The sequence below is a fragment of the Rhinatrema bivittatum genome, chromosome 4 (genome assembly GCF_901001135.1).
Source record: "Rhinatrema bivittatum chromosome 4, aRhiBiv1.1, whole genome shotgun sequence".
NCBI classification, from domain to species: Eukaryota; Metazoa; Chordata; class Amphibia; order Gymnophiona; family Rhinatrematidae; genus Rhinatrema; species Rhinatrema bivittatum.
Window position 1 is genome coordinate 456,681,451 of NC_042618.1, and position 25,444 is coordinate 456,706,894.

Here is a 25,444-nt window from a genome sequence, read left to right on the forward strand (position 1 = left end):
AGATGTTGGTGGTAACTGTTTGAGGCTATCAGAGAAGGTTGGTTTAGTGTGAAAAGTTATCAGAAAGGAAAGGAAAAGTTATCAGAAAGAAAAGAAAGAAAGGAAAAACTAAAGGAGTTTGAGAGACAGCAGTTGAAGAAAGAACTAGGCCAAGGCACTGGCCATGCTTGTGAATAGAGGCAGTAGAGCACAGTTGGAGATCAAATGAGGAGATTAAGGAAAGGCGTTTTGAGGCATAACAATCAGAGGGGTCATCAACATGGAGATTAAAATGGCCAAGAATAAGGGAAGGGGAAGATGGGTCAAAGAAAAAGGAAAGCTAAGAATCAATTGGTGAGAAAGGAGGAATGATATTTATTAGGGGGTTGATTAATGGCAGCTACCCGGAGAGGTAGAAGGGTGAATAGGCGACTGGAGTGGATCTCAGAGGAAGAAAAAGAGTGAGAGTGAGGAGGAAAGATGAAACCTACAGGAGGGGAAGAACAGCAGTCCAATACCACCACTGTGGCCTACTGTGCAGGTTGTATGGAAGAAAAGATAACCTCCATGGCTGAGAGCAGTAACTGAAGCAGAAACCTCAGGGCAAAGCTAGGTCTCAGTCCAGGCAAGGAGATGACATGCATGAATGATAAAGAATTAATGAATATAGGCAAGCTTGTTGGCAATAGGGTGGGCATGCCATAGGGAGCACGAGAAGAGAGAAGAGAGAGGGAGAAAGGGATTAGTGATAAGACTGGAGGGTAACTATTTGATATGCACAGATGAGATGAAAGTTGCCTTGGAGGGCCAGGATTGGGATTGATATCCCTGGCTGAGAAGAGGAGCAGGAGAATATGTAGAAGAGAGATAGAAGAGATGAGAGCAATGAGGAAGAGTGGAAAGGGCTGGATGGATTCCTCTTCAACTTTGAAGTTGAAGAGGAATGGAGAGTGCAGATGACAGAATGGCATGTAGGGAATGGGAAAGATGGACTTGGTGACAGTAGTGGTTTGCAGCAGGGAATAAGATAGGAGAGCATTAGCATCAGGAAGAGAAAATATAGTAGAACCATAGGAAACAAAGAGGCTTGCAACCTCCTTAGTACCTGGCCCACTGCTCAGGGAGCACGGGGGTGGGAGCAGCCCAGGCCTCAGTGGGTTGTGGTGACATCCACTGAGGCAGGTGGGCTGCAATCTCTCTAGTACAAAAAGGCTGATCCAGTCCTGGTTTTGTCACCTTGCACAAAGGGAGGGTAATTAACAAACAGCTCAGATAAGAAAGTCAGAAAAAAATGCACGTAAGTTATACTAGTTTTCAAAGTGGATTTATGCACATAATTACCCCAACAGAGATGTAATTCTCATTTCCCTGAGAAACAGGCCACAAAATCTTCATGCATGCGGTGAAATAAAACCAGGACTGGATTTGCTTGTCAGTGGGAAAAATGTAGACATTTGGCAGCCCCTAGCCCAAGTCGCAGGCAGTATCTAAAGGTCTGGGTCTGATTTTTCTACACAGATTGTACTGGCTACCAATAGAAACCAGGATAAAATTACCTTCAAATGTCTTACTAGCAAAGTCCCAGAATACCTCCCCTTCTTCTGGCTTCCTACATACCCTTCTATCTGTCCCTGTCTGTCATCCATCAAATTGAACTGCACAAGGCTGCGAGCTTTCAGCTGCTGTGCACCCAGAATCTGGAATGAGGGACCACTGCCCCTTTGCCTTGGCTATTCAAGCAAGCCTTTTCCCAGCCTGCTCTTGAGTGAGGTACCTTTATGCCTGGTCGACCACACATGGCACTATAATGTGCGTTACTGCTAATGTCCCCCTTAGTCCAGTTTAAACAGATTGTAATCTGCTTTGAGACCATTTGGGGGAAGAAAAGGAAAACAGGATATCGGATATTTGCAAATACATAGATAAATAAATCATTCAGGAGTGAAGAATTGCACAGAAAACAAAAAGAGGCTTTCTGCAAGCCATACTGTGAAGTCTTGGCTTTATCCCAAGCAGATTCCATTAGGATCTGAGGCTCTGTCAAAGTGACCCAGTTTCTGGACTGCATAGTTTTGGTCACTTTGGGTTTCTGATCTTCTGTCCCAATGCCCTCTAGTTTTGATAGCCCCACTTCTATTGGAAATCAGCATTACTCGTACCAAAATGGACAACAAACGGGAAGTCAAAGCCAGGGGGATCACAGGTTCTCCTCCCAGAATTGGGTCAGTTTGGTAGCGCTGCGTGTGCATAATCTGGTTCTCACACCTTTATTGTCCCCTTCTACCTCTCCATTGCCCCTTTCTGCCCCTTCACAACTTTCTATCTCACCATTTGCCCCTCAGTTGTCCATCTTCCTCTTCACACCCTGTTGTTCTGCTCATCCCCCGTTCCCCTTGTCTTCCCCAACCCTGCTTTACTTAATGCACTTTCTGTTCTGAAAGGGCTGAGCATTTAGTGGAGTAGGTGCTGTCTCTTTGTCCTTGCACTGCTGTCTCCAGCCCATCACTCAGTTTCCCCATGAGGTGGGAGCCAGGAAACAGGGAGGAGATAACTATAACCAGTACATTTTGGAAGGCAATAATCAAGCAAAACATTTTCTCTGTTTTGAAGAGTTTAGAACACCCTGTGCTGTACAAATGAGCTCTCATGGCGAGAGCCATTTTATGACCCCCCCCCAAAAAAAAAAAAAATAATACAATTAAAATTTTATGTACCTTGTTCTAAAGCCCAGCTGCAGACCTAATGAGCTGGCATTGCTCCATATTTACTAACCGTAGCACAGAAAAATAGGATGGGGCAGATTTGTATACAAAATCCTGGAATTTGGAGACTGATTCTGACCAGAAATTTTCCAAATGTATACCAAGGAGATGATTTGAAGGCTCACAAGGCTTCTTTTGTCTAATAGATCTTGATGATCATCATACTTAAAAGATGTATAGGATATCCAGCTTTCTTTCAAGCTAGGTTAATGTGTAATATAATTTGAAGAACACCCTGGCATATATGGAATTACTGTATCTGTTGTGTAAAAACCATGAAAAGGGAAAAATAAAGGAAAACCACCCAAAATAATTACATTTTTTACAAGTGGTAAATTAAAGGTAGATTTTTAAAAGCCCAGCACGCGCATCAATTGGGGAAGGTGCGCACAAGTCAGGTTTACGGACACCGACCAAATTTTAAAAGCGGCCCGGATGGGCGCGTGTCTTCTGCTGCGCGCACATCTCATGCGATTTCAAAAAGGGGCGGGGCCTGGATGATGTGTGGGCATTTCGGGGGGAGGCCAAGAGGTGGGAACATAAATACTTACACGACCCGGCGTACACCTAGGTCCACTTCCACGTAATGTTACTTCCGATATGGAGGAGGTGTAACCTAAAATGTATTTTATTTATGTATTTATTAGTTTTTCTATTCTGTTATTCGACAGAGCCATCACAACGGTTAACAAGTTGGTGCATTAATCAATTTAAAGTTTAAAATTAGTGTAAAACTCTACAATATTCAAAATAAAAAATAAGATTAACAAGTAACAATTCTAAAATATACTGCACATCAGAATAATACAATAAAATTTTAAAAATACATAATCTGTGTTTAAAAAAAATAATAAGAGTGACTTAACGTTAACATTATAAAAGTACAGGTATTGGGTAGAGTGAGCATTAAAAGATAAGAAAGAAAAGATAGGTTCTCAGTTGTTTGGTGGTATGAAAAAACCCAGCCACTTCTTTGAGGTTTAAAGGGTCTGGGTTAACTGAGGGGCGTGCAGGCTATTAAACCAGGGGTGTTTCAAGGACCTAACTCTCATCTGGGTGAAGTGGTGGATGAACTGTTTGAAACTGGCAATGACGTGGATGCATATCAGTTCTAAAATAACCTGGTTTATGTGGTAGAAACCTGATTTATGCGGCCAGGTGCACACACCCTTAAAATTGCACGCAAATGTATGCATGCCTGACCTTTTTATAATATGCTTGCATATGTGCATGCATGTTATAAAATGGACGCGTATCTAAGTGCCCGCCAATGCACACGCGTCAATGTGCGCCCTCGCGCCAATTTGAAAGTTACTGTGCCTGGCATTCTATAAAACACAGAACCAAATCTCAATGATCTCATAAAGCAGGCTAACCACTGCATCATCTAGGATCTGACGGTCTAATTATGTAGATGTATGCACCAAGTTTTAATCTTATGGCACCTTTAAAATACTGTATAAAGCCTAAAATATGTGGCATACATCTGCATAATTAGACTGCCAGGTCCTAGATGAAGTAGCAGTTAACCTACTTTATGAGAAGCCATTGGGACTTGATTGTGTATTTTACAAAAGGCACTAACATTTTTTTTATTTACCATTTATAAACAGTTTCTTTGCTATATCTGTTACACAACAAAATGGATATGTTCCAATATCAGGCACAAAAAAAAGAAAGGCACAACTACTTGCTAGATGAGATTTTGAAACAGTGCCTGGTAGCTACCGAGAAACGTTATATTTGAGTGGCTGTACTCTTGTTGCCCATTAGATGTACCATTCTCATAACAGTGCTTGCACTGTAGCTTTCAGGGGTCGTGGGTTAAACTGTCTCTTTCTTCCCTTTCAGCGATTATCAAATGGCTCTATAAATTCTAATGATGAAGCCAGCCAAATGGTGGAACTTCAGGAATTACTAGAGAAACAGAACTATGAAATGGCACAAATGAAGGAGCGCCTGGCCGCACTGTCTTCCCGAGTAGGAGAGGTAGAGCAGGAGGCAGAGACCGCCAGGAAGAATCTTACGAAATCTGAGGAAATGACCACGAAATATCAGAGAGATATCAGAGAGGTATGGTTCTCCTCCAACTGGTAAGAAATGTACGCAGTTCTATTTATCCCTGTTTCTGAACATGGCAGTCCGGGGATTAATACTCATATACATGGATTTTTAGTCAGTCAATTCATAAAAATAAGAAATACCCTTTACATAGTACCCCTTTAGGTCATGGAAGCTACTCTTTGAGCATTTTTCAATTAAATGTTTGAATGCAAAAAAAAACAACAAAATCCAAGACTCCATAAATCATATGCATCAATCAAAACATCACAGAAACATAGAAACATGACAGCAGAAAAGGACCCATCCATCCATGACTGTATGGCCAGTCTGCCAATTAAAGTTAACATTATAATTCTCATCACTTCCTTAGAAATCCCCTATATTTATCCCATGCTTTCTTGAATTCAGATATTGTTTTCTCTACCACTTCCTCTGGGAGGCTGTTTCACACATCCACCATCAAATCTGTAAAGAAATATTTCCTAAGATTATTCCTAAGATTATTCCTAAGATTATTCCCCTTTCGACCTCAACTCAAAACCCCTCCTAGAACCTCCTTTCCATTGAAAACGCCTCACCTCCTGTGCATGGAAACCTTTGATATTTGAATTCCTCTATCATATCTTTATCATATCTCCCCTATCTCGCCTTTCTTCTAGGGTATACATGTTTAGATATTTAAGTCTATCAATACATGCTTTAGAATTAAGACCACTGATCATTTTGGTAAACACCATCTGGACTGACTCCATCCTGTTTATATCCTTTCGAAGGTGCGGTCTCCAGAATTGTACGCAGTATTCCAAGTGAGGTCTCACCAGGGACCTATATAGGGGCAATATCACTTTCCTTTTTCTGATGACCATTCCTCTCCCTATGCAGCCAACCATCTTTCTGGCTTTTGCCGTTGCTTTATCCATTTGTTTGGCCACCTTAAGATCATCAGATACAATTACCCCCAGATCCCGTTCTTCCTTTGTGCTTAGAAGAATTTCATCTCCAATATTTTAACTTCCCCTTGGATTTTTGCATCCTAAATGCATTAATCTGCATTTTTTTAGCATTAAATTTTAGATGCCAGACCTTAACCATTCATCGAGCTTCACTTGATCCCTTCTCATGTTTTCTACTCCTTCCTGGTTGTCCACTCTGCTACAGATTTTCGTATCATGGGCAAAAAGGCAAACCTTTCTTGACAACCCTTCCATTATGTCACTCACAAAAATGTTGAAAAGAGCCAGTCCAAGGACTGATGCCTGAGGTTTACCACTAGTAACAACACCCTCCTCAAAGAAAATTCCATTTACCATTATCATTTGTCGCTTCCCATTCAACCAGTTTCTAACCCAATCAATCACAACAGGATCCATACCAAGGATGTACAATTTATTTATAAGTCCTCTATGCAGAAACATGTCAAAGGCCTTGCTGAAATCCAAGTACACTATGAATAGCGCTCTCCCTTCTACCAACACTCTGGTCACTTAATCAAAGAAATTGGTCAGATTTGACTGACAAGATTTACCTTTGGTAAAACCATGCTTCCTCGGGTTAGAAACTGGTTGAGTGGGAGGCAACAAATGATAATGGTAAATGGAGTTTTCTTTGAGGAGGGATCAGTCCAAAATTCTGTGCAGAGGTTGACTATTAAAATGGTCAGTGGTCTTCGTTAAGATAGACTTAAAGATCTAAACTGCCTCTTCATGCAGGTTACCCCCAATCAAAACCAAGCAACTGTAAAACCCATAATAAAATTACTGCTAGCAACATTTTTACGGGGTGAGCAGCTTTCTTTACTATTCAGACAATGCTGCTTGAGTGTGCTTTGCTTTTGGACTTGGCCGTAGAAGCAGTTCTATGCTTTTCCCCCTAATGTCTGTGTATCAGTACCCCGGACTGTAAAAGTCGGGGGCCCAGCGCTGGCTGTCGTCAGAATCCAATTCCCCTTTATCCCTATAGATTGAGGTAAGAGAGCTCCAGGGGAGAGGGGAAGACCCAGAGAAGGGAGTCTTCAGTTTGTTTTTTTTCATTTTTGCGATGCCGTAATGCTTTTTTTGGTAGGGGGGCTGGGACTTGGGTTGGGGCTGCTGGCTTTGCAAAAATGAAATGAAGTTTTCTTTCAGTGAAAGCACATGCCTGCCTATTTATCATTGACATGTCTCCCAGCCAGAGAAAGTTCAAGTATTGGAATGTTCAGTGAAAATCAAGGAAGCCATTGTATTCTCACAAACTTCAAATAAAGTAAGCTTGAAGTATCTTAGGGAAATGTATTAAAGTGATGTCATGACTGACCCTGATGCATCACAGTGTCTTGAAGTAACAGATCTTTGCTGTTTTAACAAGCCAATAGATATTTGGTGACACAAGGCAAGTATTTGTTAATTGATTTTGTCAGCAAATGTCCTAATTTAATTCTCTCGAACTACAAATCACCAGAATTATCCATCACTATGGTTCTTGATGAGGTTTAAATTGGCAAACTATCGTACTACAAATAGGAAAAGGTGGTGGTGATGGGTTATGGGTTGTATGTCGCAGAATCGTTACTGCGCCTAAAATTAACTTGCACTGTACATGCATATCATAAGGGAATCAAACTGCTACTACCTCCTTTGCTAGAGACTTTTTTCTGTGAATATTTATGGGTCTCTATTTTTATCCTTCCACAAATGACAAAGAATAGTGGCATTTCCTTGACTTGTGAATTCTTAAAATAATTCATTAAGTCACGCTTAATAATTTAAAAGGCAAATCTGTCCCATGAGTCAGATTTGGAGAAAGGAGCTAGCTGGAAAGTGCACGCTCTAAGCATTTCGCAAAGGTGCATTTCCCTTCCTCAGCGGAAGCTAAAATCAGCAAGGGGACTGGGCGAGAGGAAGGAAAGACAAGAAGTGAAGAGTTTGTAAAGAGTAGTGAGGTGCCAGTCCCTGCGGAGGAGAGCAGCAGTCAAGCGAGTGAATTAAAAACAAGCAGTGATCATTCCCAGGGGGAAAAGAGGGAAAAATAGAAGAGAGAACCAACCACCTGTCAATCAGAAAACCACCCACCTACCCGTCTAGTGCCTACCTCTCCCTTTCCAGCCACTAAGACTGTCCCTTAGCTGGGGCCTCCTGTGTCGCTTCCTGTGCCTTTGTGGAACTGCCACAGGCCACCCAGCATGGGCTCCTGCTGCGTCTCCCCACTCTCGCATGGCATAATGTGCGCCTCACACAACCGCGCCTGCCTCATGCTTATGGATGGGCAGAGAGAAAGATAAACACACCCTCGCCGATAGGTGCTCTCATGCCTTAAAAAGTCAGAAATAGTGGTTTAGTGACTCTTTTGGACTAGTTTATGTTTAAACAGGAATAATTGTTGGCGTATCTGCAACATCTAATCTAATGTAGAACTACATCTCCTCTTAACCCTTTTCCCTTACCTCAGCCCCAATTTACTAGAATCCCTTTGCTCCCTAGTTCTGTTTAACTTACCTCAACTAATATACCCCCAAAGTATAGTTCTGTGTTTTTTAATAGATTCTACTTTTATTATATTTAAATATTTATATACATACTTTCGTTTAATATATAACTTGTTAAATATATAATCTGTTAAATGTACAATCTGTTAAATGTATAACGCTCCGGCGTAAGTTAAATCTGTTAAATCTGTTAAATCTGTTAAATGTATAACGCTCCGGCGTAAGTTCCTGTTCATTGTACACCGACGTGATATCTTTGATGAGCGGCGGTATATAAAAAAGTATAAATAAATAAATAAATAAATATTAAGATTTGTGTTCTTACTGCATATGTCTAACTGTAAGTAGACTGCATAATTTAGAATGTAATGAATGTTTGTTAAGATTCTGGGGATTCAAATCTCTCTTTGTTAGATCTAGACTATTTTTGTTTTACTTGGGATTAAGGGATCCATGTAACCATCCCTAGAAAGCATTTCACAATGCAAGTAGTTTGCGTGTACCAATACAGAAGTTCATAAAGCTATTGCAAGCCTCCAATTAAACGTGAACAATGATAAGAAACACTGAAAGAATGGTATTTCAAGGATGTGTGCTTCCAAGGTTCCTTAGGAGTAAAGAATTCTCAGTATTCTCGTTAGACTTTATGGCATTTTCCACTATGGCACACTGGATACTCAACGCCTGACACTTGTAATTGTAGATAGTATGGTCAGGTTTTCCTTATCTAGAGATATTCAGTACTGCATACCATAACTCATATTCTTTCCGGATAATATTAATTTACCTCTCAACCGTGAAGCCTCTGCTCCAAGTACATAGGGCAGCTGAGTTAAGAAAAAATCATCCAATCCCCATTATATTAAAGAGAACCAAAATCCTGTGCTTAAGGACACTTTCATTGCAAGCATGTTGTTACCTTAAGTCAGGTACAGCAAAGATACAATATCTGGTATATATGTACTGTCAGCTGCTGACATCTCATAGTCTAATCCTCAGATAGATAAGAAAGTAAACTTTGCTGTATACATTTTTAGCAGTTTGTCACTGATTCAAGACTGATGCAGGCTGAGTCAGTCTGGTGGCTCAGTATCAAGTATCACTGCCATACAGAGGACCTGAGTTTGATTCATGCGTCAAGTCTTCCATTCCTTTGGGCCAGTTGGAGATGCTCTGGAGGCAGCATTCACAACCCCCTGGGGTTAGAGGGTGGGGGAAGGGAGAGAGGGAGACTCAGCCATTGTGCAAAGGCAACATCTAATGGCCAGACCTAAATCAATGTTAGATGGGTTCTGGAGGGAGCCAGGATTTCTGGTCCCCGTTTGAGGGCTGATGTTGCGATAGCCGAGCTGGACTGTTGGAAGGGGAAAACTCAGGGTAGTTGGGGGGAAATAAGACTGTTTGGTGCCATAGTGCAATAGAGGATGATTTGCGTTGATCTGAAAGCCCAAAAAGAGTGGGAGCAGGCCAAAAAATAAAGACTGAAGTAATGTGACCCACAAAGCTGGAGTTAAAAATTTTGAATAGAAGTAATATTTCTGTCTTTTTAGCATTCATGACTGTTCTATCTGAGCACCTCAGGTTCTGCAGGGCACCTTGTAGGAAACTAATGATTGCAAGAAGAAATAAGTGCTCAGCTGCTAGCACCCCATCAAGTATATATTTCTCCAAGTGTGTCTGCTAGTGGAGGTACATTGAGCTGGCACTGCAATCTCCTAATATATAAATTCAATGCATTTCAGGCCATGGCACAGAAGGAAGACATGGAAGAAAGAATCACCACCTTGGAGAAGCGCTACCTCAGTGCACAGAGGGAATCCACTTCCATTCATGACATGAACGACAAGCTAGAGAATGAACTGGCAAACAAGGAGGCCATCTTACGCCAGGTCCGGTATCTACATTGCTGGTAGAGTACATTCTGAACTGCACTTGGTCTGTCACTGTTCATGCAAAAAGAAAATAAAACTAAAGGAAAATTCTGGGGTTCTGGAACAATCCTGCCATGAATATAGGTTAGCTTGCCCTTGCTAGGCACCTACATTGGAAGCATACGCCTAGCAAGGGCAGAGGCATCAGCAGAAGCGCCGGTGCCGTATCGCAGTAGGAGGCTACCGGGATCCTGGAGATCAACTTCAAATAAAGGTATGGGGCAGAGAGAGGGGTAGAAGGGAAAGGGTTGGGTTGGGGTGGGCGAGGTGGGTATTGGGGGGGAATCTGGAGCCCGTGGGATTTACATTTTTAAGTATAAGGGGTGAGGGAGGGGAGGGACTCCCGGCCGCAATAATTTTTTGTTAACATTGAATGGGCTGGGTTTTTTTTGGGTGGAGGGGGGTGGCAAGTTCAGCCCCATAGAACCTTTGCAACTCGGGTGGGAGGGAGGCGAGGGACAATCCACAATGTGAACTTTTTTTTTTTAAATGGAACCTTACTTAACTGGATCTATTCTTTTTTGAACAGATCCAGTTAAGTCTAAGGTTGTACAGCTAACCATAGCCGAATTGCTTAATACATAACCGACGTTATTCAAAATAATACCTGGTTATGTTTAAAGTTATTTGACTATGGTTAGTCGGATAACTTTATCGGGGATATTCAGTGTGAGACCATTATCCCACTGAATATCCAGGATAATTTATCCGGCTAACTTGTCTACTAATCGTCCTACTAAATATGTACCCCCAGATTTCTAAGATATCTTACGAGGTTTGTTGAACCATTTTTGACAAATCACCTACATTTCCTTCGGGTTTATCAGGTTTAATAAGTTTGCACATCTCTGACCAACAAAGATTTAATTATGAGCTGTTTGCTCTAATTTTCAAAAGCTGCTAGTCAGTGCACGTGTAATTACACCTCACGTTTTTGATTGTCTGAGCTAGCAGGCACATTAAAGTGCTAAAGATTGGTGTCTAATACCAATGCAAATGAGAGGTTAGCCAAATAAATATTTTGAGTAAACATGGTTTATAATAGAGGCTCTCAAACCAGTCCTTGGGGAAACCCCGCTCCCTGCAATCTCTTTTCTGGATATTCCTAATGAATATGAATGAAACATATTTGCATACATTGAATGTAAGAACCAGGTTGATATATGCAAATACAAATATGCAAATCCAGACCAAATATGGTTGGGCTGTATCTTGGATTTTGGGGGGAAATTTCTCGAACTCTGCAAAAAATGTGAGAATTTCATCAAACTCAATCTAAGCTGAAATTGGACTATTTTCATTTTGGCATCCTTCTTTCCAAACATCACCACCCTGACATATGAAAAGCAAAATCATAAGATGAAAAATTAATAAGCAGGAATACTGGAAATTTGCAGAGAAATGTTTTGAAAACTGCAGAGATTTTCCCTTTTGTGTAGAATTTGTTTTGTGAAACTCTCACATAGCATTTGCAGCTCTTTTACAGACACCCATATTATATCATAAGATAAAAAGAAAGCGTTACCTAGTGACATTTTAGGCCATGAGGTAGCCACATTGGAACCAGTAAACTGAAACTTCCTGGAACCAGTTGGGCCAGTACCCGCAGGTTGGTGGTGGCCTGAAACCATCTGGGAGAAATAGGTGGCCTCACTAGTTTTGGTTGCTTTTTAGATTATTACAAAGCCTGTTGATAAAACATGGAAGCTGGGTATTGGATTAAGAATGGGAACGTGTATGATCATCTACTCAGGAAAGTAGACAACCAATGAGAAGGGCAACAAAAGCTGACTTGGATAAGGAGCAATATTCTACAAACAGTCATGCTTCAATGGCTGCCCGCTGGAATGTACCTTTAGCAATACACACTGGACTAGCTGGGCAGAATGGATGGGCCAATTGATTTTTATCTTTTTCGTCTACTCTTATTGCCAATATGGCATTTGCCTGCCAGAAATTAAATCAGTTAAAAAAGAATCAACACTGCTTTTGGGTTTGCCTGATAACTTTATTAGATAAGTTGTGATTAAAAATATGTAAGGCAGAATTATTGTCTTATATTGGATCTGCTGATCATCATTTAATGGGGTGGGGGAGGAAGTGAGTGGAAGAGATGGGGGAGGTCACCAGACATTTTTTTTGTTTTGCAAAAAAGCATTTAATGTAGCCAACCAGAGCCAGAGGTGTTGCAGAATGGTTTTGAGAAATTCTCCTACTTTTGTTAATTAACTGATTTAATCAATTGGTTAGTAGGTTATGTGATTGATTTAGTTAATTCCCACCTACAGTCTAAGCTTCCCTTTTTAGGGAAACTAATTGAGAAGCCCAGCTCGTTTGCAAGTAAATCAATCAGCCTTCAGAGCAGGAGGGAATCCGGAAATGCTTCTAGTTAGTGCGATAGAGAAAATTCAGAAGGTGGAGTAGATAATGGGGCTCACTCGCTGGACATTTTGTTAGATCTTTCAGCCGGGTTTAACATGTTAGGTCATGTCTTGTTACTGAGGCAGCAGAGTCAGGTTGATCTAGGAAGCCCGAGTACTTTAAAGATAAAACTCAGAGAGTGCATTGGGATGGAGGAAACTCTGCCCGTTTCCCATTAAGTGGTGGGCCCCAGAGAGATCTGTTTTGACCCCACTTCCTTTTATATCTTTATTCGACCCCGGATGCAGAACTCGTAAATCCTTTTGGTACTGATTATCATCTATATGCAGAAGACATTCAATTAGTAGCCCCTGGAAGGGGTCAATCAGGCTGCAACCATTCTAAAATTAATGCTTGTCTGGCAGGATTAGTGGTCTGGTTTGAATAAAACAAACTAAAATTGAATCTGGCAAAGCTGAAGCTTCACTGGATCGATTGCAGAAACAGACCATTTTTATTTTTTTTTTTATCTAAGGTCAGAAACCTATCATTTTCCCCAAAATATAAGGTTTGTAGCCTAGGAGTATGGTTAGATTGCAAGCTAATGAGGAAAGCTCCAATATCTAATGTGGTCCAGTCTGTCTATTTTGCCTTTAGGGCTTTCAATAACCTAATCTGTCTGTCTTTCATCTCTTGATTTAAAAGCTATAGTCCACCAGCTAATCACTAACAAACTTGATTATTTTAACGGGGCATATCAGGGGGTTGCCAGGAGTTAGCTTGCATCAGTTAAAACTAATTCAAAATACTGGTGCACAGCTAATGGTGGATGCTAAAAAAAAAATCTGACCATATATCTCTTCAATCTTGTGTGATGATCGCTGGTGGTCTATTGAGGCGCATTATAAAATTCAAAATTCTGTCCATGATATTTAAATGTCTATGGCAAGGGCTGCCAGTTTATCTGGCAAAGATGATCAGCTTTCTGAGTCTTCTTGGCCTTTATGTTCTTCACAGGAAGCTCTTTTGGAGCTGCCCAATCTTAAGGAAATAAGCCTGTTACACGTTTTCTAGCCTGCCCTATAGTTATTTCAGCTCAGAAAAACATGGAATGCTTTACCATGAGATGTGAGACTGGAAGCAGACTATTTCAAATTTAGAAAACAAGTAAAGACCTGGTTTCTCTATCTGGCTGACTTTCATTCCAGATATTCCATTAGTTGAACAATTTGGGATCCGGGTTGTTACTGATGGGGATATCATGTATTTCATGAAGTCATTTTTTTCATTGCTGCAGACATATGTATTATTAATGGATTATAGTTAATTGCTGAGGCTGTGTGTCGGGAGGGAATGGTTGTAAATTTTTTATTTTGCCAGCCTTTGATGTCTTGATGAGAAGCATGCAATCACGTTATAATATATAAATAATTGTGCTGCTTTTTAACAGAATTGATTTAATCAGATAGTTATCTGGTTGGTTGATAGGATTTTTCATAAAACTTCCAAAGGAAAAGACAGCTATATACAACCGGAACAATATTTTGGTATGGTACATGGATCAACTGAAGAAAATATGTCAAGTATTTCGATACACACGAGCAGAATAGTCCACATTTAAGTTTTGTACTCGGTAAAATTAGAAACCATCTCCATCCCAATTTTAAAATGCAAGATGAATTGACTTTGACCACCATAGAATGTGTGTACAACTATTTAATAGATGATATTCACTGAAAGGACTATTATATATACTGTACTCACATATACATACATGTTATGGATGAAATGAAGTGTTATATGGACGTACATACAAAAGAGTTATTTGTTCATTCTGTCAAGGATTTTCCTTGTATGTTACCCCATTTATCACTTATTTCCAGAATGATGCAAGACCTTATTTTTCATACTAAGTGCCAGGAAGGATCGTTTCTGCATCAGTAATGGGTTTTCCTCCCCACTTTGGCTAAGGCCTATGTGGTCCATGACTACTCCATGCATCACAGAAGGGAAAACCTAAATTTGGCTCACTTGTATCAGTTTCTGCTGTAACTTCCACATAGAACTCATTTTACTTGATTTCTCCATTAAATAAAATCACATTGCTACAATCAATGTGCTTGGTTTGAAAAACTGTCATCCTAAATCATGAGTGAAGGTCAAGAATGTATTACATTTGTGGGTTTGTCATTAATTTGCACAGCTAATAATACAACGTAGTATGATGAACAAATAATTGAAGGGAGTCCCTGGAACCTAGACTCCTCTGGTGATCTTGTCTTCTGATGTGGTTTGTCTTCTGCTCTGGTCTCAGATGGAAGAGAAGAACAGACAGCTGCAGGAGCGCCTTGAGCTGGCCGAACAGAAGCTGCAGCAGACCATGCGGAAGGCTGAGACCCTACCTGAAGTAGAGGCAGAACTAGCTCAGAGAATTGCTGCACTCACCAAGGTACTTCCCATAGAAAGGAATTGTTCAAGTAGGCGTCTCTTGTCAAAAAAAAGAGAAAGAAGTTGCTTACTAGCTTCATTTTGATTTAGCTGGGCAAAAGTTATTTTCAAGATTCTCTTCATATTTATGGAATAAATCTCTTTTTTATTCGTTTGCCTTCTAGGCAATATTCTTATTAAGCTGACAATTAAGCTTCCATTGTTATGCAACACGTTGACTTTACTTTTACTACTTTATTGGTAAATGTACATATCAGGCCTGAATTTCAAAAGCATTTAAGTGCTTAAAATGTGGTTTTATGTGCATAAATGCACTTTTTGAAAATTGTCCTGGGAGTTGTGCCTATAAACGTGTGAACAGAAGCAATTGGAAGAGGAGTTCCAGCGGGCAGAGTTGAGTCAAGGAAGCCATTTATGTGCATACTTTTGATTTTCAAAAGTCCATGCACAATTACAAACATACATATTTACACCTTCTCCCAAGCATATGTCACGTGGGGTTTCTACGTACACCTGCTACCTTTCAAAGTGGACTTGTGTGCAGAAATCCACTTTGAAAACTCAGGTTGAAGTCTGCATGTACTTTCTACACAAAGACTCCTGTCTTACATGGGTTGTTAAAAAATTATCTTCATTGTGCATTAAATCCATACATCGAAGACATTCAAGCTAGTAATGCTACAATTTGCTATTATTGTATCTATGATGCATCTTCATGTCTTATGTATCTGAGATAGCTCTATCTTTCTCTCTATATCTAGAGGTATAGTTAGGTATGGTGCATAACTTACATATCTGTTCATAAGTTTATTTTATATTTTGTGTGTATATCTATATCTATATATTTTATATGTTTAATTGGGAACAGAAGAATATTTTTTGACAGTAATGGCTACAAGGCAAAGTGTTGAATATTAACATTCAGGATCAATAATGTAATAGAAACTAAAGCCATCTCAGATATTGACTATTATATTGATTCTCTGCATCAGGCAATCTGACGTGAGTTGATAAATCACAGTGGAGAAAATAGGCAGTCTTGAAAGGATCCAATAATATACAGTAAAGTTTCTCTAACTGATTTGCTGTAACCACGCTCCTTCAAAATAATCTGAGAACACAGCTGAGAGAACTGGGATGCACGTGAATTTTGAATTAGCACACATGCATTTTGAAAACTGGCATTATAGGATGTTTTTGAGAGGGATCCAAAAAGTAAGAAAATCCAAGGTTGATGTCCTCACCTGCAGATTTGGTTTTGGATTTCAATGGATTTTTACACATATGCTTTGGAATTTTTCTGGATCCTCTGGAGAAAAGTGAATCTGGTAAAATCCAAAATGTTGGTTGAACTCTAAGCAGACATATCTGTCTAGTTCAAGTTTTGAACAATTTGCACATTTTCCCTCATTCAGAAGAATAAAATCTATGTCAGCTGAATGCAGTTTATAAAATTTGGATTTGCTGTTTTCAATCCCTGCCTCTCTTTTGATGTCTGTTATTCTTTGGTTTAAGCATTTTTAATCTAGCTCCTTAATTACTGCAATAGTCTCATGGCTGGGCTTCCTGTGTCTTCAGTACAACCTCTTCAACATCTTCAGAGCTTGGCTGCATGCCTACTCTAGCTATTCTATGGCTCTTCTGCTACCTCCTCATTCTGGCCTCCATTCACTGGTCACCTGTCCAGGTCAAGATGATGGTGTGTATCTTCAAGTGCATTCATGGACTGGAGTCCACCCATCGTTCCACCTGTCCAATACCATTCTCTGGTCAAGATGATGGGATGTATCTTCAAGTGCATTCATGGACTGGAGTCCACCCATCGTTCCACCTGTCCAATACCATTCTCAGGTCAAAATGATGGTGTGTATCTTCAAGAGCATTCATGGACTGGAGTCCACCCATCATTCCACCTGTCCAATACCATTCTCAGGTCAAGATGATGGTGTGTATCTTCAAGTGCATTCATGGACTGGAGTCCACCCATCATTCCACCTGTCCAATACCATTCTCAGGTCAAGATGATGGTGTGTATCTTCAAGTTCATTCATGGACTGGAGTCCACCCATCGTTCCATCTGTCCAATACCATTCTCAGGTCAAGATGATGGTGTGTATCTTCAAGTGCATTCATGGACTGGAGTCCACCCATCGTTCCACCTGTCCAATACCATTCTCAGGTCAAGATGATGGTGTGTATCTTCAAGTGCATTCATGGACTGGAGTCCACCCATCGTTCCACCTGTCCAATACCATTCTCAGGTCAAGATGATGGTGTGTATCTTCAAGTGCATTCATGGACTGGAGTCCACCCATCGTTCCACCTGTCCAATACCATTCTCAGGTCAAGATGATGGTGTGTATCTTCAAGTGCATTCATGGACTGGAGTCCACCCATCGTTCCACCTGTCCAATACCATTCTCAGGTCAAGATGATGGTGTGTATCTTCAAGTGCATTCATGGACTGGAGTCCACCCATCGTTCCACCTGTCCAATACCATTCTCAGGTCAAGATGATGGTGTGTATCTTCAAGTGCATTCATGGACTGGAGTCCACCCATCGTTCCACCTGTCCAATACCATTCTCAGGTCAAGATGATGGTGTGTATCTTCAAGTGCATTCATGGACTGGAGTCCACCCATCGTTCCACCTGTCCAATACCATTCTCAGGTCAAGATGATGGTGTGTATCTTCAAGTGCATTCATGGACTGGAGTCCACCCATCGTTCCACCTGTCCAATACCATTCTCAGGTCAAGATGATGGTGTGTATCTTCAAGTGCATTCATGGACTGGAGTCCACCCATCGTTCCACCTGTCCAATACCATTCTCAGGTCAAGATGATGGTGTGTATCTTCAAGTGCATTCATGGACTGGATTCCACCCATCGTTCCACTTTTCCTTTGCATCAGACCTTGTACTCTTCTTATCATGGCCCATACCAAACAAGCCTGTTCAGGGTTTTGTTTTTTTTGTTTTGTTTTTTAATTTTCTCTTCTAATCTCCTTCCTCGGGAATAAATTCTTTGCAAACTTTAAAGCGTCTCCTTCACCACCTGAAGTCTGACTGTTTGGAACTGGCCTTCCCACAATCTCCTCCACAGATGCTTTCCCTCCTTTACTTCCTTGTTTTGGCCCACTGCACTTTTTGTAGGATTCTGGAGAAATGGATCAATTGTAGGAGCATACACGGAAAAAAAACTTTACTTTTGCTTTTTCTTTATTTTGCATTTTGTTTTGATTTGTTTCAGTAAATAAAATATAATAAACCTCAAAGCATACAACAAAAAGAAAATAAAGACCCTCCCCCTGCCAGAAAATCCCAGTGATGCAGACTATAAAAAAAAAAATTGAAACCCTGCCTGGGGCCTTGCGCTATTCCTCCACCCTCCCTCAGCATATTCCTACCCCATCTATGCTATTTCTTAAGGCAAATTGGGCAAGAGTGATCCCCCAGTTGTTCCTGCCCCGCCAGGTCTTATCTTCAAAATGACACCAGCTGGCCAGGTCCATTTTGAAGACAGGACCCAGTGCAGCAGGAGTGACCGGAGATTGCTTCTGTTCCATTTTTGCCTTGGAAGAGGCCACAAATAAGATAAAAAGACTCTTTTGGTGGGGAGGGAGGAGCTAAAAAAAAATTTTTAAGTGAGTGGAGCTCGGAGAATTCTTTTTGTTTTGGAAACAAAGAATTTCAGCAGGTGTTTTTCTTTTTCTTTTTTAACAAGATTAGGTTTTTTTGTTGCATTTTTCATTTCTCTAGAAAATGAATGCACATCTCCAATAGATAATGCAAGCAACTGAGAAATGCAGCTTCTCTAAAAGATATATTCAATGGAAAAAAGTTACAATTTTTTCCAACAGATACAGAAAAAAGTACAAAGATTTGAAATGATTTACTATTCAAAATGGACATATATTTGCCTGAATGTCTTGGATAACATTGAAGATTCATTTTTATGTATATTTTTTATTTTTATAGTACAGAATAACATTAACACCATGCAGGATACTGAACTCAAGGTCCATTGAGCTCAGTATCCTGTTTCCAACAATGGCCAATCCAGGTTGCAAGTACCTGACAGATCCCATAAACTAGCTCTTATTCTTCTTCCTCCCAGGGATCCTCCAGGAACTTGTCCTAACTGCTTTTAAAACCACTATGCTAGTCGCCTTAACTATGTCTTCTGCCAACAGATTCCACAACTTAACTGTGCACTGACTGAAAAAGTACTTTGCCAGCACTTGTTTTAATTCTGCTGATCTGCTGATAGTCCGTCCAGCCTGTCCAGCAAGGTGCTTAGGGTTATTACTGCTGTTCCATGCAGAAATGTTAAATAAAAAGTAATCACAGGTTACTCCATTCCTCCATTTCCATCCTCTAGCTATTGGGGTTCCTCTGTGTTTATCCTCACTTAAAAGGTCCATAAATGGCCATTGGATGAAAAGTTAGATAATGAGAATTGCCAATAGAAGAGGAGATATTTATTCAGCAGGTGCAATATTCTTCACAATCATTTGCCATAGAAAGCTGAAAGTTTATTCAACAAACAGGAACCTTTTGGGTGAATTTTAAAAGCCTTATACATGCCAAAGCTGGGAAATACAGCATGTACTGGCCCAGCATGTGCCTTGTGAATTTTAAGAGGCACCCAGGTACGTGTATATCTCCCTATATGCAAGTAATATTTTTTTTCATAAAAGGGGCAGCGCATGGGTGTGGTCTGGGCGAGGAATGGGTGGATCATGGGCGGTCCAGGAAATAAGAATGAAACCAGTGCATATTTAGGAATACCAGCACATGTGTCTGCTTCAGGCTCTGCCTTTGATTCCATGACATGCAATGCAGAAGGTTGAGCATTGCAGTAGAATTTTCCTTTTGATACTGTGCATTTCCATTTTGTAATATACATATTTTAAAGAACAGTCTTAAGTAGTTTGACGTGAATTTTCAAAAGTACGCGCGGGTGTACATGTGTGCACACTACCCGGCACACGCGCATGTTATAAAATCGGGGGTCGGAGCGCGCAAGGGGGTGCACACTAGTGCACCTTGCGCGCACCAATGCCCGCGGGCTTCCCCCGTTCCCTCCCCCTAAACTAACCTTCCCACCCCTTCCACTAACCTTTTCCCCCTCTAGTCCTAACCTAACCCCCCCAAAAATTTGTGTTTCACCTTTTGCGCCTGCCTGGAGGCAGGCGCAGGTTGTGCGCACCGGCAGCCTGCCGGCAAGCAATCCTCCAACACAGCGGCAAATGGCCGCTGTGCCAGAGGCCTCTGACCCTGCCCCCACCTCGCTCTGGCACCTGCCTCCACCCCGCCCCCGGACCGCCCCTTTAGTAAAGCCCTGGGACTTAGATGCGTCCTGGGGCTTTAAGTGCGTCGCCAGGCCTTTATAAAATAGGCTCGGCGCACATAAGCCAATCTACGCATGTAAATCCACTGGATTTACACGCGTAGAGCTTTTAAAATCTGGCCCTATGTGTCTACGTGCATATTGTAATCCTTGTCAATTGGAGCAATGGATGGCCGGCGCCATCTAATGGTGTGGGCCATCCATTGCTCCTACCATGTGACAGGGGCCGGCCAATGGCACAGATAGCCACTGTCACATGGTAAGGGCAAAGGGCTATCGGCGCCATTTTGATTAGTGGCAGCCGATGGCCCGAGAGCGGGAGATCACTCCCGGGACCCCCACTGGACCACCAGGTACTTTACAAAAGTTTTGGGGGGTCGGGAGGATGGGGGATTCTAAATAATTTGATTTAAAGGGTCGGGGTGGGTTTGGGGGTTGTTTTTCTGTGTGCTCTTTCTTCCCGCCCCCCCCCCAAAAAAAAACTATAAGAAAACCACATGAAAATTTTGTGAGGTTTGGCTATCGCTTTCGGGGACCCCCCGATATCTGACGGATGAGAAAATATCATACGATATTTTCATACGTCAGAAAAACTATTCACATCCCTAATTTCAACTATGCGTGCGTTTTTTAAATATACCAACTTCCATGCATAAATTGGGTTTTATGTGAGCAAGTGCTACTTTTTTTTGCATGTAAAATATATGCGCATATAATTTTAAAATTTGTAGGAGAAGTACATGCGTGTGCATTTAGAGTTGTACGGAGCTCTTTGAAAGTTATCCTCCCTCTTTCCAAAATAAAATATTATGCTTATTAGATCTAACTTTGCCCCAACTCAGCCCCCTAGAACACCTCTCTTCAGCTCACATAAAAGCATGCACACAACCAGATTATGTACATACTTTTACATTCGCTGGCCCCTGGTTGATTTTCAAAAGGTGATTTATGTGGATAAACTATGGTGCGTAATTACCCTCAAATTGAATACATTCCGACTGCAGTGATTTGAAATTTTTTTGTGGAATGATTATGCTACCTTAGGCCTGGATTCACCATTCTTGCACAGAATGGTGAATCCAGCGGTAACGGGGGCTGGGGGGCGAAGGGGGGGTGGGCCTGCAAAAGCCGGCAGCCATCGCACCACCGCAGTGTTATCGCTTCCGGCTTTCACCCAATAGGCCATTGTGAAAGGTGGTGCTATTGGGCGTGCTACTGGCGGCGATAACGTGGCTTACCTTATCGCCGCCAGCGAAGACAGCGCTGAGTCTACCTCTTCGCCACCCCGACTCCTCCCCTCGCCACCCCGACTCTGCCCCCCCCCCCCGCTTGCTATTGCACGCAATAAGCATTACAAAATAACCCCCTTAGATGGTAACTTTCAGACAGCCGTGTGGGAAGACGTATGCTGGCTTGCGCCAATGCACACAGCCATTTTATAACAAAGCACATATATGTGTGCATGGTATAAAATAGGCTATACACGCGTGCAGGTGTGTGCAATTTTATATGGATGTGTGCACATGCATGCAAATGCCCCCTTTACTGCATAAGTGGGGGAATTTTAGTAGATACATGCCCCGACATAATTACCAGTTTTCGCAGTTCATTCCCAGTTTGCCCAGGTAAAGGATAAGATTTCCTAACCCCCCTAGTTGCCTCCCTTTTACCCTGTTAGCCCCAACTCTTAAATTCCCACTGACCAGCCTAGTGTTTTTTTGTTTCAGGACCTAGGTGCCATCCACAGCAGAAGTGAGGTTATGAGGTTGGGGATCCCGGTGCATGTTTGTGCACATAAACACTTGCACACTGGTTTCACTGAAAAATGCAGGAACATCCATTCCCCACCCACACCCCTCCCCTTTTTTGGCAAAAAAAGATTGTACCGGGAAATAGGTGCGTACTTGCGCACTTTTTAAACTTCGTGCAGCACGCGCCAGCTCAACTTCTGCGCACATCTCCCGGCTTCAAGTGCATGTAGGGCTTTTAAAATTGGCTTCACTGGATCTTGGCATCGAAGTATGTCCAAAGCCTGCATTGTCAGCTATGTGCAGTACACATCACACGTTATGGGGCAGATTTTCAAAGGGTTACGTGCTTAAGATACGCGTGTAACCCCTGAAAACCTAGCCCTGCGCGCGCCGAGCCTGTTTTGCAGAGGCTCGGCGGCACGCGCAAGCCCCGGGACACGCGTATGTCCCGGGGCTTTCAAAAATGGGCGGTCTGGGGGTGGGGCCGGGGGCATGGCGGCAGTTCGGTGGCAGGGCGGGGCCGAGGCGTGGGGTGGGCTCGGGGGTGTGGTGGCGGTGCAGGGACGAATCCTCCGGTACAGCGGCCTGTGCCGGGGGATGGCGAGCCGGCAGGCGTAACTCAGCGAGATAAGGTAGGGGGGGGATTTAGGTAGGGCTGGGGGGTGGGTTAGATAGGGGAAGGGAGGGAAATGTGCAGGGGAGCAAAAAAAAGTTCCCTCCAAGGCCCCTCCGATTTCGGAGGGGCCTTGGAGGGAACGGGGAAAGCCATCGGGGCTCCCCTTGGGCTCGGCGCGCGCAAGGTGCACAAGTGTGCACCCCTTGCGCGCGCCAACCCCAGATTTTATAACATGCGTGTGGCAGCGAACGCATGTTATATAATCGGGTATACATTTGTGCGTGCTGGGTAGCGTGCACAAATGTACCCTGCATGCTTAAAATTTAAAATCGCCCCTATATGCATATCACTTGTTTCCTTAGCAACACAATGTAAAATTCCCTTTTCTTCATAATATTCAATATCCTTGTATTTAAAATGGAGAGCTTGGAAACTTTTTTTTCTAGGGACAATATTTATTTCAGAGGTGTCATAAACCCTTACAAAAAGCCACCGAGTGTGCAATAACTGTGCGATCCAGCATGACCAAGAAAGACAGATCACGACAAAAGCCTTATTTTGGGTGGTTCTGTGAGGGAAAAAAGGGTTGAGTAGCAGAGGGCACGTAACATATTAAGAGTGAAAACCATGTGACATGTCCATGACATCAAGTACATAAATCATTAATCAAAACAAGCATTCACAACTATGTTGATAGCTAGGTATTAATCCAGAAGCAGATCTGATGCTATTAACGGGATGACCTTACAGCTATGATGGGAATTTCGCTGGGCCGGCATAAGAAATGAACTTGTTTTTTCTAACACATTTCAGTGTTTGCAGCCTAGTTTCATCTAAGATCACCATGGCGGGGTCTGTCTGTCCCCTACTAATAATGTTTAAACTACTCATTCAGTTTCATGTCACAGATAGTAGATCACCTAGTGATCCCCGGCTTATATATTGGAGGGGAGGGGTTTAATTTTCAAAGAGTACAAGGTCTGTGGATGGCTTTTACCTGTAGACTTTACAGTAATGTTTAAAGCGAAAGTATAATTAATCATTACCCTGGGAAATTAACTGCGCACATTTACATCCAGTCATAGGTGCAGGTGGCTTCCCCAGCAAAACGTATGTACCTAGAGGTGAATTTTGAAAGCTTGGCAGGCGCATCAGTTAGGGGGATGCGAGCGCAAGTAGAGCTTGCGCGCACCATCCGAATTCTTAAAGCCGCCCGGCTGCGTGGCATCTTCCGCTGCATAACTATCTCGCTGGGAGTGAGAAAAGGGCATGGTCCATGCGTGGTCTGGGTGGGGCGTGGGCCTTTTGGGGAGGGTTTGAGAGATGTGCGCGTAAATACACCAGGTCCAGTGCCACGTAACTTTACTTCTGCTATAGACGAGGTGTAAATTTAAATAAACCAATTGGCATCTGTATATAGGCCTTAAGCCTGAATATGTATTTCCTGATTCTGCTGGCAACATATTCCACAACCATGTGCTTTGGCAGAAGGGTTTTAGGGTTCTGGGTTAACGGGGGGGGGGGGGGAGGGGGACGTGCAGGCTATTAAACCAGGGAGGCTTGGAGGACCCAACTGTAGACTGGGAGAACTGGTGGACGAACTGGTGAAACTGGTAATGGCGAGGACGCGCACCGGTTGTAAAATTCCCTGAGTTACACGGCAAAAAGACGACTTTATGCGGCCGTGTGTGCATACGTTTAAAATTGGGTGCACATGTACATGCGCCCAGGCATATGTGCGCATATTATAAAATAGCGGCATCCCTGGGCATGCCCTGACATACGTGTCTGTTTGAAAGTTACCATCTTATTTTGTTTTAATTTAAAAAATATGCACAGAATTCAGAACCCCTCTTTAACCCTGACCCAAGGAATCCCTCTCTGGGATGTGGTTGAAAATATGTGCTAGAAGAATACTTAGCTTTGATTAAAGAAAAGTAAAGCTGCAGCAGTTTCATGGTCTCATGAAGCAAGCAGTAAAGCACATGGGTGCCAGAACACTGGCGATGTCGGAGTTTTCTTGAAAGCAGATTATGGGTATTTGTCAGACTCGTTGTAGTCGTTTTAAAGATAAGTTTTTGAAAAAAAAATTGGGGGTAGTTTAATATTAAGATTATAAACAATAAAATAGATATTAGTGAGAGGAGATTGTGGATGCGCGCTACTACAGTCTAAAGCCCATTGAGGTGGATTTTAAAGGCATTGCTCATGCAAAAATGGCCACATATGCACGTGAGCAATGCGAATTTTAAGAAGCCAGGAAGGGCGCGCGTACACGCATGTAAAAAATAAGGAAATGCCTGTCTGGGCCCTTCACTGCATTTGTAAAATAGTGCATGGTGTGGTAACATTTGATGAATCTAGGGGTAAGAAAGATTGCCAGATAAGTCTGAAAACTAGTTATTTGGCTATCATAGTTATCCAGCTTATGTAATTTGGGGTTTTTTTTAGACTTATCTGGCTATCTTACTTAGCCGGATAAGTCTATAAAAGTGCTACTTAGCCAACTAAGCAACGTTTGTTTTTAAGACTTATCTGGCTGATTGGCGGCGTTGCACCACTTAAGCCATAGAAATTGGAACTTTTCCAGCTATGTTATAATACATTCCTATGTATCTTTTACATGCACACAAATGTTGTAAGGTAGATTTATAAGTGTTTTACATCCTGCACATCCATTTGCACGCATATTATAAAATACATGTATATGAGCATATG

The 25,444-nt window shown here is 42.0% G+C and overlaps 1 protein-coding gene across 4 annotated transcripts in view; it reads left to right on the plus strand.

The window, feature by feature from the left end:
- The window catches only part of PPFIA2 (PTPRF interacting protein alpha 2), a 440,428-nt gene that overhangs the window by 293,656 nt on the left and 121,328 nt on the right, over positions 1-25,444 (plus strand). For all 4 annotated transcript variants that reach the window (XR_003856007.1, XM_029597099.1, XM_029597100.1 and 1 more), the window contains exons 6-8: positions 4,593-4,814; positions 10,008-10,154; positions 14,872-15,006. Coding sequence is in view for 3 of the 4 variants with exons in the window: in XM_029597099.1 (XP_029452959.1) it covers positions 4,593-4,814; positions 10,008-10,154; positions 14,872-15,006 (504 nt within the window). In the remaining variant the exon portion in view is untranslated. The remainder of the gene's footprint in view (positions 1-4,592; positions 4,815-10,007; positions 10,155-14,871; positions 15,007-25,444) is intronic.